General features: G+C 34.7%; 1 protein-coding gene across 1 annotated transcript; it reads right to left on the bottom strand.

Annotated features, from left to right (window-relative positions):
• Positions 1 to 766: 766 nt before the first annotated feature.
• LOC145041829 (Calcium-binding EF hand family protein) lies at positions 767 to 2347 on the bottom strand. Its single transcript, XM_078990024.1, has 4 exons — positions 2189 to 2347; positions 1536 to 1662; positions 1305 to 1377; positions 767 to 1193 (listed from the first exon to the last, which is right to left on the bottom strand). The coding sequence occupies exons 1-4, from the start codon at positions 2214 to 2216 to the stop codon at positions 933 to 935; spliced, it is 489 nt and encodes a 162-aa protein (XP_078846150.1). The 5' UTR covers positions 2217 to 2347; the 3' UTR covers positions 767 to 932.
• Positions 2348 to 13070: the final 10723 nt, after the last annotated feature.

The following is a 13070-nucleotide window of genomic DNA, read 5'->3' as shown; positions in this document are numbered from 1 at the left end:
AAACATAATAAAGAAGTGATTAAAGATATTATGAAGTCATCATCCTTTCCATCTCCCATTTTTAACTACTTTTTTGTGTTTGTATCTCTCATTCAGAATTCTTCCCTTTTCTACATGTTCTTCTCTTTCTTACATTCCTTCCTTTAAGGCATTGTTTTATATGTCCAAACATCGTAATAGACCTTTTCAATCTCCGATTCATTTTTCGTGCATGTGTTAGAAACTATCATGAGACCAGGTCTTGCTATTCAGATTTTTTTCATAATTTATTTAAGATTTTTGGACATTTGTGTGGCTAACATTACGTTTCACCTATTTGTGTGGTTTTTGCTATGTTAGATCTTCAAATGCAATTAAGGTTCATAAGTGATCATGTTACTTAAAAAAGAAATTAGATCCTTATTAACCGGGTATCTTATTTTATTATAAATAAATAAATTTACACCATATGCACTTAAGCATTGATCTTAAAAGTACAAGTTTGTGTTAACTCTGAACGAATAATATCGACTATTGTTCTAATAACCTAACATTTTTTAGGAATAGGAATTAGTTGAAGATTGTTACTTATTTTATTATGGAACAAACGTGAGGCAACCATGATTCATATTTTTCGTAATCTATATACATCAAAATAATTTCGATGAAATATACGATCACGTTTCATTCCATTATTTCCAAAACTATAAATATGCAATAAAATGATTTAGATGAAATATACGTTTCATTCCATCATTTCCAAAACTATAAATATGCAATAAAATGATTTAGATGAAATATACGATCACGTTAACATTCCACATGATATTGAATACATATATCTTACAAAATCACAAAACCCATCATCCAACTTTAGGATTATTGATAATACCTTATATACATAACCTTAACACCACCCAAATCAACACCATACATGAATTTTCAATACTAATTTACTCATTAGCTTTTTGGATCATCATAACTCCCAAAGTGATAAGACTTGCGTATATTGAAGTGGGTAGCTTTTGAACCACCTTTCCAATGCCTGGAACACCTTCGGTTGACCTCTTTGTGGCTATAGCAACGGTTGGTGCTATTGCTAGAGTGATGAGGAGTCCTTGAGTCACATACACAAACGTATCCGCTGTTAGCCTTTTCACAAACTCTTCAAATTCTTCACGATTGAGTCCCCCATCAAGATCCATATCACATTCCTAAGTCAAATAAACAAAAAAAAAAAAAAATTAAAGAAAATACCATCGCTATGGGACCCACAAAGTAAAATTTGTATATGAACACGTGTGCTAATACAATTTTTAACACACCTGCATCAAGGTTTTGATTTCGTCCTTCTTTGGGGGATCAAAATGAGGCCCTGGCAAATTCTTGTTGAGATCGCTACAATCGAATAGAATCAATTGCATAAGTTCAAGATCAAGGTTTTTAAGGAATAATATAACATTTTGTATATACAGTAAGGGCATTTACGTCTTTTGCAAAAACAATTACAACTTGTGATGTTGTGTCATGTAATGAATGGGGATAAATGATCTTACTTGAACACAAGTAACACGGCGATGTATAAGTCTTCAAATGACATAGTTGCCCTTCCGTCATCATTCTTGAAACGATCGAAAACTTTGTCACTTATCTTTCGTATTTGCTTTTCTCTCCATTGCTTGCCTGTACAAAGTGTCAAAATTAAAACCATTGGAAATAGTACAAACTAATACCCCATCAGTCGTGTGAGAATTGCAAGAAATTGAAAAGCATGGAACGATTTATACAATTTGTTAGGATCATATGGAATCAATTTAATCTTTAAATTTAACAAACCCCAAATCCATAATGAAAAACAAGAACTGGAATTGGGAACAGTCAGGGAAAGGGGTTCGAATTTAAATTTATACACATTTATTATACCATAAAAACATGAATAAATTGATCAATGTTTAAATCAAACAAAACCAAAATCCACCCCGATAGATTACAACAGAACCACAGGAGAGCAAAAGCAGGATCCGGGATTAATCGAAGAAAGTGATTCAATTTACATGAAAAAAGGTGTAGATATTTATCAGCAAAAATATCATAAAATCAATCAATCTTCAAAGTAAACAAAACCCTAATCGAAATTGATGGAAATTAGCAGCAACAGACGCGAGATTTGAAGGTGAAAAGCAAGAAACAGGTATATGAAGAAAATCACCTTGAAGTTTTTCCAGGATTTGTCCCATGTTGCAGTAAACGAAGAGATTAAGAAAAAGAAGGAAAAAGGAGACTATATTCGTGTTGATTAGTTGGGGAAATGTAGACGTCTACGTAAGATCCGGATCAAATATAATTTGTATTTATGGAGGCGGGTCAACTTCGCTTGGGGATCAAAGACGATTCTTTGTGACCGTATATCAGCCTCGATAGAAGATAGCTTCCACTTGGACCGCTAGTTATGTTTTGAGGTTTGAGGCTTTGAGAATTGCGATAGAGGAAGTTAAGATTTTATTTATTTATCAATCGTTGTATTTTTAAATATATATTTCTTAAAACATGATAATGTTAATTATTTTAAGTCATACAATTTCATTCATATGATTCAATATGTAACATCAAAACATTAAAATAAACTTGTTAGAAATCCAATCTATTCAGATTGGTTGATGATACGGATTCGAAATCAGTTGAATCCACTAATTATATTAACAGATTACAATTACAATTAAACCATGAAAAATAGATAATATTATAAAACGACAATCATCCAATAAAAACAAAACTTAATCAATAAAATCAAATCAATTTTATATATATAAAAAAAAAAGACCAATTTTATAAAATACTCATTCCGTCCCAATATTATTGTCCACAGACAAAAAAAACATATAGATTAAGAAAAATATTAATTACCATTAACTTTATATAATAAAATAACAATTTTGTCTTTACTTTGCATTTAATGTTCCATTAAATGCTTAGTTTGTTAAGTAATAATGAGGGGGTATTTTGGTAAACATGTTATTTATTTTTAGAAATGGACTATTATTTTGGAACAAATCAAAAAGGAAAGATGGACTATAATTTTGGGACGGGGGGAGTAAATGATACTTTCATCGGGGGCGTTGAGAGAGAGAGAGAGAGAGAGAGAGAGAGAGAGAGAGAGAGAGAGGGGGGAGTGGGCAGCTGTATAAGGCCTAAATTTTATTATTATGTCTTTTTATTTTAAAATAACAACTTATAATAACGACAAGAGACTTTTTTTCTTGTTCGTCCGGGATCTTTGAGGATATTTAACTCCTCAGGACCCTGCTTTTGATGGGTTGAGTCGAAGTAAAAAGGCAAAACTAAGGTGGATCCCACATCCCCCCCCCCCCCCCTCTCCCACTGTGAGTGTGATACTATATGTACCTCTTGATTTGACAAGTTATGTGAATGATAGGATACCATATACTAGTATCATTTTGAAAATCATGCAATGAAAATATATAACTTTGTGACATACCTAAAAGTGAGAATGTCCATACGTACTCCATCTCAGGAAGTTAGCCTAACTAACTTCTTCCTCAATCTCACAACTTTGTTCCTTTAATTAAAACATTTTTATCTATGTCAATGTTTCATTTCATCTAAGACAAATATCTTCCATACTTTCAATTACTTAACTAGTTTACTTGTCAAAGGAATACTTACCAAATTTTGTATACCATTGTATAATTACATCTTTCTAATTCTACCTTCGATCTTAATCCTATTCTTAATATAATTCCAATGTAATGCCACTTTTAGATTGTGTCAAAATTCAATTCCTTATATTATTACTTTGTACAAACTTCATATAACATACAAGTATTTATCAGTACAAAATTTATCATTTCCTTGCATAATTACCAAGTTTTAAATTTTAGTTAAACATTTCAATCCCTTGTACATTTTACATCCATACAAAACATTTTACACACCCTAATTGGTCTTAAATCGATACTTGTACCTTTATAATTCGAGTCCATTTCATGTTATCCATATTAGCCTAAATATCCTTCAAAATTATATGTTTTGACTCTAACAAATATTGAATCGAAGTAAAAAGACAAAGTCAAGGTGGAGATGGTCATACTTTGTCCCGAGGCAGACTCATAATCACATAATATAGTCACATAATAGACTAAATCGAAATTATTTAAATTAATGTTATTGAATGTTTACAATATATTTTGTAAACAAACCACTATTTGATCTTATTTAAACCAATAAAACATCCTAAATATGTTCAAAATTTCAACGGTTAAATCAATAAAATTATAGATATGTATGTGTAAAAAAATTCTAACTATATATGCGTAAATAAACACTTAAAAGTAATTTATGCTTATTAATGCCAAAATTAGGAGATTTAATGTTTGAATGCGTATAGCCGACTCATTTTGATTATCTGATCGTCAAATCAAAATCCAAGTGGATCAATAGTACACAAAGATACATGCGTGCTCCACCGAATCTACTAAATCGAACCAAAAGAGAATATCTATAATTTTCACTCTTAGAATGAAACGAGGAAATGCATGCTAGATGTTGGGTTATTGAAAGGTGTATCTAATTATATTCCATGATATATTTTTATATATACCTTGTGTTTGATATGCCTTGGATTGTGTGTTAAATAGATGTAGTATGCCATGGATTAATATTATTAATTCACCTGCATGATTACCTAATTATATTGGTGAGTTGTGTGTTATGCCCATATAAGAGAATGTTACTTAAATAAATTAAAGGGTAAATACATGTAGTGTGATTAAAGGGTAGAAACCTAACTTAGGTACGTGCCCCTGATGAGTTGTTGCGATGTAAGATTATCGATCGAGGAAAAGAGCCTAAGCCAAGTCGACGTCGAATGTTTTTCTAGATGACTATATCGAGACATGGTACTGGTACAATCGTGTACCACAATTGGAGTGATGTTGGCCATTGATGAGGTTGGATCAAGCATCACGTTTTGGGTGTAGGCATGCAATCGATGTTCTACTAAAGCCCCCTTGAACGACAACACATTGTCTTATACGCGCAAGGTCAGAGTAGTGAAGAGGGACAATGTTACATGTGGGAGTCATTCCTCATTTAGTGCACTAGGTCGCCAAGTCACGCTAGTAAGGAACAAAGTCTTTATTTGGGGAGTGTTAGCGATGAATAGAACTTAGTTAGTAAGTGGAATTAATAGTAATTAAATGGAAGCAAATAAATAAATAATTATTGTGATGAAAGAATGTCCAGGTTAATGTATATTCGTATATGTTAATGTTTATCGATGAACAATGCATGGATCAATGTCTTACATGACTTGACATGATGTATATGTATGTTTTGTTTCCATGCTTATGTGCTTGAGATTGACTCACTGTGTTGATGTCGACAATTGTTTCTTGCCTATTATTGTCGCTTGCATTGGTACATGTAGCTTGATTTTTGATGGCCTGGTGAGGTTGGGTTCTTAGGGGTAGTTATAGTCCTTTTGAATAATAGAGATGATACAAGTTTGAGACTTTATGTGATGTTTCATTTACATTGGGTTTTTGGTGTTTGTTTTGGTTAGATTTTACAACTATGGATTTTGATTGGTTGATTTTGAAAGATTTTCTAAATAACTATTGATGATGTTTTTTATAAGACTTCTGCTAATGTTTTTCTAATAATAATTGGTTAAAATAAAAGAAAAATTTTTGGGTGAAAATCACAATGTTACTAGTTGGTATCACAACCATGTTGTGAGTGAACTGAATACAGAGGCTTGTGTTCATACTCACAGTGTAGATGGGCTTAATTAGGTGATTTAGGTTCTTAATTGGGGGGAGGGTGTGTGATGCGTGTGTTAGAGCTTGTTTGATAATGATGCTAACTAAGTCAGAAAGGATGACTCGGTCCTCAATCAGAAGTTGTTGCGTTTGATTTGGGTTTTTTATCCACAAACTCGGTCCAAAGAAATTTGAGGATTCGGTCCTCATCTCAAAACCTCCTGACCGAGACCAACATCATATTTTCCCTCATTGCCCTTCTCCTTTTGTAGGCGCCTTCTTCTCCATCGCATCGCCTCCACTCCACCGGCGGAATTACGTTCTTCAGACTTCAATACTCGATCGAATGAAATAAAGAAGCTTACTGAAAAATTGACGCCTTTTGCCCTTGCCCTGGACGCAGCTCTCCAGAAACTTCAATCGATCCAAGGAACGTTTCCTTACTTCCACCATTGGTCCTCTCCAGAAACTTCAATACTCGTCCTCGCTATCGCTTTTATCAATCATCTTCATCCTCGTTGGAAACCTCCATCGTCGCCATCCTCTTCACAGTCGACCACCTCCTTCATTATGGCCCAACCCCCTGAAGTATCTTAAATGGGTCGATTTCTTTTCAATTGCAGTTGAACCCTTATGATTCTATCAATTTCGACTTTCCAAAGCTTCATGTGAAACTGCACATATTTGTTGGTTTACTCATTTTCAACAGATACAAACCGCAAGGGAAACAGGTGCACTCCAAAAATCAAAGGATATGCTTCAAGGGCAAATGGAAGACCTCAATTTGCATTTACAGTTACAGAAATAGTTGAAGGCAATGTAAACTAAACTAAACTCCATTTGAGTGATTAAATATTTGTAGTGTTAAATATTGTGATGAATATGAGAAGGGGCTAATGATGCAGAGTCAGCTGGAAGAAGCAAAGGGTCTGGAATGATGTATATGGATTGGATGAAGAACAATATTAAACAGGTGCATTACTCATTGTGTGCATGTTGTTAGAAATTTGGATAGCATCTTTGAATTGCATAATTAGGTGTCTTACGGTTGTGACAACCTTTGTCCCTGAGTTTAAGTTTTTTTCTTTTATAGGTGTATGATTTGTTTTTATAAATTGTAACAAGGATCATTGTATTTCATATTTTATAGCAACCATATATGATAATGGTTCAATCCAAGTACATATGAATGCAACACATGTGTTCCTTTTTATAGTTTTCAATTGGTAACAAGGTGAAGACAATCAAGAGATATGTTGATTTTTTTGTTTTAATCTTCATGTTCCTAAGATTATTGCATAAATGGAGTTAATTAATAATATATTGTGATTTGAGATTATTGAATAAAAGTATTATTATAAAAAATATTAATATTGTTTGAGGGTAATATGGTCATTTTGCACAGTCAGTCAGATGTAAAATCAAACAGCAAGTCTCAGTCAGAAGTTAACACAATCAGAATTTCAAACCCAATAAGCTTCTAACCCGATCAGTTCTAACTCAGTCAACAACTATCAAACGACCCCTTAGGATAGTGGTTGTAATTTTAAGAACTCTCTTTCCTAAAAATATATGCGAAAAGCTAAAACTTCTTAATTATTTAGGAACATGTCACGCGCTGATGAGTGTAACGCCCCGTTCCTGGTAGGTATTTATTTTGATTAAATGTTTCTTTTTGGAAGAGCTACTCGGTGAGTTGTATCCCTAAATCGCCGAGTAGATGTCGAGTTGGATGCGGGATTTAAGTGATCTACTCGGCAAGTCCATGCCTGGACTCGGCGAGTAGGCCAGTCAGGAGGAAACCCTAATCCTTAGGGTTTGCACCCTATTTAAACATCCTTATAGCCCCATCTCAGCCTCCATCACCCTCAGAGCATTCCTTATCGAAACCCTAGCCTCTATTGGTAAGTTTGAGTGATTGTTGCCTTGTGAAGGGACTTTCGGTGCATATTGGAGCAAGTGGAAGAAGAGAGAGGTTGAAGAGGTCAAGGAAGGGGACTTAGATCCAGAACACATTCATTTGTGGTCATCCATTCTGGTAATAAAGTTTCCATCTTGATTATTGATCTATTAGATCTTGTTTGTCCCTAAATTGTTGCTTTTAAGCCCTAAAACCCCAAATCCTTTGTAGAGAAACCTTATGGTTGGGTTATACTTCAGATCTGGACTCTCATTACCTTCTAGAAGTGTTAAGTTTCAGTCAGATTTGTGATTAAGGTCCCTCTTGAGCTTAGAACCCCATTAGGAGCTTATTTTGGACATTTGAAGCCCCTAAAACTATGCATGCACGTAAAGTTTGCAACTTTACGTGATAAGCATGCCCTAGAAGCCTAGATATGTGGTTTGGAGCCGCTGCATGGCTCAAATCAGGTTTGTATGGAAAAAGAACTGAATGAACTCGGCGAGTAGAACGTTGGACTCGGCGAGTCCTATGAAGATAGCCGTGAACTCGGCGAGTTGGATGAGAAACTCGGCGAGTCCAATGAAGATTGCCTTAGACTCGATGAGTTGTTCTTCAACTCGGCGAGTCGGATGAACTTGGACTTAGTATGTGTGCATCGAAGAAGAACGCGTCGAGTCTTCGCTAAGCTCAACGAGTAGAAACGGGTATAAAACTAGAACAGATAGAAGGGACTCAGCGAGTTAGCGAGCCAACTCGGCGAGTCCGGTCAATCAGGAAGTTGACTTTGACTAGGAAGTTGACTTTCAGCAACTACTTCAAGGTGAGTTACCTTCTAGTAGCAGTGGGTCTAAGGCCATAATGCCAGCCCAATAGTAGGAATTGTATGATTAGATGATTGTCTCTGTGATATTCATCTAGGGTTGCTACTACCTATGTTATGTTTATGTGTTTGTAGGATATGATGTTATGTGCTAGTGATAGTAGGGGAGATAGTCCCCAGGTTACCGGTCGATAGGGCCAAAGGGGCAGTCATGCCCAGCCATGCTAAATAGATTATGTGATATGTGTTATGTGGTAGTGGTAGGGGGTGAAATAGTCCCCAACATCCAGTTGAAAGGACCGAAGGGGAGACCAACACCCAGATATGCTAGTCAGTATCCGGTCGAAAGGACCGAAGGGGAGACCAACACCCAGATATGCTAGTCAGTATCCGGTCAAGAGGACCGAAGGGGAGACCAGCACCCAGATATGCTAGTCAGTATTCGGTCGAGAGGACCGAAGGGGTAGGTCGGGCACCCAGATATGCCTGATAATATTTGTATGTGGTTATTTGGTATGCGGTACAATGGGGGAACTCACTAAGCTTCGTGCTTACAGTTTTTAGTTGTTGTTTCAGGTACCTCTTCAGCCAAGGGGAAGGAGCTGGCGTGGTAGCAGCATATCACACACACGCTCTTGTTTTTCTGCACTATGAGACATTCTGGGATTTCTACTCTAACATTATTATGATTTACGTTCTGGTTTACAAATGCGAGGCATGTTTTATTAAATGATATGGTCGAATGATATTTTGTTACAAACGTTTTGCAAATCACTTAATTAAAAATGAAAATTTTGGCCCATAATTTTTGGGATGTTACAATGAGGATGGCACTGTTAGGGGTACTCACGGAGATCAGGTCAACCATACCCTAGAGGTACCTTTTGTTTGTCTTTCAAACCCCACCTGCTGGTCGTCGACCACCAACCCAACCAACATGTAGTGGGCGCAACACTATGAGTGTTGCTATCATTGTCGATCTCTAGGAGTAGCTGGAGGCACGAGATGCTGAGTTACTGAGAGGTGATCGGGCTATGGAGTGGATGAAACAGGCTATACAAGATGTTGGTCTCTTACCCCTGGAGGATGAAGAATATGAGAATGAGGAGCCACACGAGGTGATAATTGAGAGTCGCTTAGTTACCTAAGAGCGGAGCAGGGAGCCCACTAGAGATTGTGACAATAGGCGAGGTAGTTCCTTCAAAGCATTCATGGATCGCAAACCCCTTGTCTTTTCGAGGAGGAGATGACCCAAAATTGTACATGCAATGGTTGCGCAAGATGAGGCAAAATTTCCATTCAGGCGACTTCACTAAGTCACAGAAAGTCAGTTATGCAACAGTGAAGCTGGATGGTGATGCCCTTCAGTGGTGGGAGGCATTGGATTTTGTTAGTTTTTCAAAATCTCATGATTATAAAAAGTTTTGATATATTAAAATACTAGTTGTGACACTCATGTAGTACATGAGTTTTAAAAAAAAATATATAAACAAACATGAAGATCTAACAATTTAGAAAATTTAAATTTATAAGAGAAAAACATAAAGTATTAATTATTAAAATTGAAATGTTTATTTACATTTTAAATTTAAAGTAATAATTTAAATAAACAACTAAAATAATTAAATTCAATTTATAAATTAAAAAATTATAAGGAAAGTTACATTAATGAATTGGATATACATTTATTATTACATTTATTACATTTAAGTATTATATTATATGAATTAATAAAATGGAAAAAAACCACAATATGACACATGTATATAATTTAATCTAAATTTACCATAAAATGACATGTGATATAATGTATAAGAGGATGACAAGTGACAAAATTATTTCATTTATTATGGAGAACATTATTTTCGAAATAAACTTGTAAAAATGTCACAACCCCTAGTTATTGCAAATCGATGCCCAACCGAAAGGAAACAAACGCATTACCTCAGTTCCCTTTGTCTTTCACCCTCAACGCCTCGTCGACTCGCCGCCCTGTTCCGCCTTGCCATAAATTCCACCATGCAGCCCTTGTTCCGACAATGCAATCTGCTTACTTTTGATCGCCTTTGAGTTTTATTGAAGTATTTTTGTATTTTTTCTTAAAAATTTTAATAATTATTTTTATATTTTAATGGTTACTAATTACTTATTTATTTGTTGATTTGTTGTTTGTTTATTGTTACATCTTAGGGATTGTTAATTAGCAAAATGTTAATTTAACCTAGATTTTGTTGAAAATAAATTTCTCTTCTGTTAATCGATACTTGTTAGGGTTTTGTTAATTATTAGGGAGAATTTCAATTTAAATTAGGTATCATTTTCAAAACAGAAGAAAATTGCATACGTTATTGTTTTTGAATCAAAAGATAACAAAAAAAAACCTTTTATCAGCCATTTTTCTCCGTCACTTGCAAGCCCGAAAAGAAATCGATGAATGTGTCCCGACCAAGCAACGAAGCTCGATTAGTTTCTGCTAGACAAGAAATAAAGAACATAACCAATACAGGGAACAAGGGAATACCGGATGGCTACATCTATACACTTAGGCTTATATAATTTAATGGCCATTATATGAATTGTGAAATGATTTATAGATTATTTTGTGTTATAAGATGTAGCCTATATTAGGTGATATATGCAAATATTTCTTGATGATATTAAATTTTGTTTTGCATAAAGTTAGAAAGAGTGGTGTCATGTTTGTTACACTAAAAATGCTGTTACGTAGAAGCCACCTCATTTTTGTTATAACTCTAAAACATCTTGCCATTTAGGAGGGATGAACATTATTGCCATGCATCATTTTTTTTAAACAATTTTTTTTATATATAAAAAGTAATAGAAAACTAAAAATTTCAATAAAATACCAAAACCAAATATATTTTAAAGTAAAAGACAATGAACTTAAAGTTAAAAACACATAAGACACTAGAAATTAAAACATGCAAAACATTGAAAAACACATGAGACACTATAAATTAAAACATGTAAAACTTTAAAAGCACAACACTAGTTCATTCGAAATGTTGACACCATTTGTCGCATCGCCCACAACTTGTCAAAACTCATCAAACCGGAAATGTTTGTTAATTTTTTCATAGAAAGCCTCAAAAGATGCGAGATTCCAGGCATCCACGAACACAAGCAATTTCATGTAATTATGTGTTTGAGACACCGACTCCAAAGATGTGAGATTTGAGAGAGTTCACTTTTAATCCAGATGATGCGTATTAGCATTTAAAAATGTGGGACATATTCCTAATGCTTGTATAATCCCATTCCCCATCAAAAGTTATGTCGTCGGCATATAATAAATGTGAGATAGAAGGTCCATCTCTTGGTAATTTGACTACATGCATTAGGATTTTGTCACAAGCACTCTTGATTGTAGTGTTTAGCCCCTATATGGAGACTATAGATATAAATAGGGATAGTGGGTCTCCTTGTCTCACACCTGTCGATATTGCAAATTCCTCGGTAGGTGAGCTGTTTACAAGTACCGATGAGGAGGCTATTAGAATCAAAACTGATTTCGTTCAAAGGGCAACATATCTGTTGGTCCAAGATAATTCCTATAAAAGTTAGATGCTTCATTTGGAGAGCTGCAATGGGTAGGATCTCGATGATGGATACTCTTGCGATAAGGGGTCATCACACCTAATAGTACATGCTCATTATGCAACAAAGAGACAGAAACAATTAAGCATACACTCGTTACTTGTGAATATTCTTGAGTGGTGTAAGATTGGATCCTTAAGTGGTTTGGGATTACAATTAAAAGATTCACATCTGTAAGGGATTTCATTGATTTCACGGCTGCTTGGGGGAATTGGCCGAAAAAGAAATATATATTAAGTATGGTGTTTTACTATCTCATTTGCAACATATGATTGGTCAAAAATGAAAAAACCTTCAAGATGAATGGTACACCCTAACAAAAACGGTTGATAACATATCTCCTTGTTATATATATGAATAAACACAAAAGCAACTTTGACTGTGACACTTACGCATTGTTCCCCAGTTTTTTTGTAGATTCATTAAAGGAAAGGGAAGAAAAATTTTGACCGAAAGAAAGAGAGGGGAAGGAAAATATTCATTATATCGTGTTCCCTAGTTCGAAGGAAATGAAAAGAAATGAGAGAAAAATTTTAAGTTTTTGTGTTCCCGAGTTAGGAGGAAAAAGAAAATAAAATTTGAAAATTTCTTTTCCCTCACTTTCTTCTCAAATCCGTCCAATTTGGAAGGAAATTTTGGAAAGAAAATATGACTCCAAAATCCTTCCCCTCCCTTCACTTTCCTTCCAGTAATGAAACTTGGGAACACAATTTTCCTTCGACATCCCTCACTTTCCCTCCGTATCCTCTCATTTCCCTCCTTAAGTAGAACTTGGAAACAAGTGGTTAGGTAGACCGGAATATCTTACCATTTAATCAACTCTTCTCTTAGTTTCACATTCTTATTTCCCTATTTAGTTTTCAATTTGCATCTTATGTTATTTGCTGTGTTTAGAAAAAAAAAAAAAAGAAAAGAAAAAAAGAAAAATCTGAACCAATCAGATGTAAAACGGTATTTAAAAAAAAAGACG

This window comes from Lactuca saligna, chromosome 4 (assembly GCF_052625555.1).
Source record: "Lactuca saligna cultivar CGN05327 chromosome 4, ASM5262555v1, whole genome shotgun sequence".
Taxonomy (NCBI): Eukaryota; Viridiplantae; Streptophyta; class Magnoliopsida; order Asterales; family Asteraceae; genus Lactuca; species Lactuca saligna.
The sequence above is the reverse complement of the archived record's forward strand: the minus strand, read 5'-3'. Positions and strand labels throughout refer to the sequence as shown.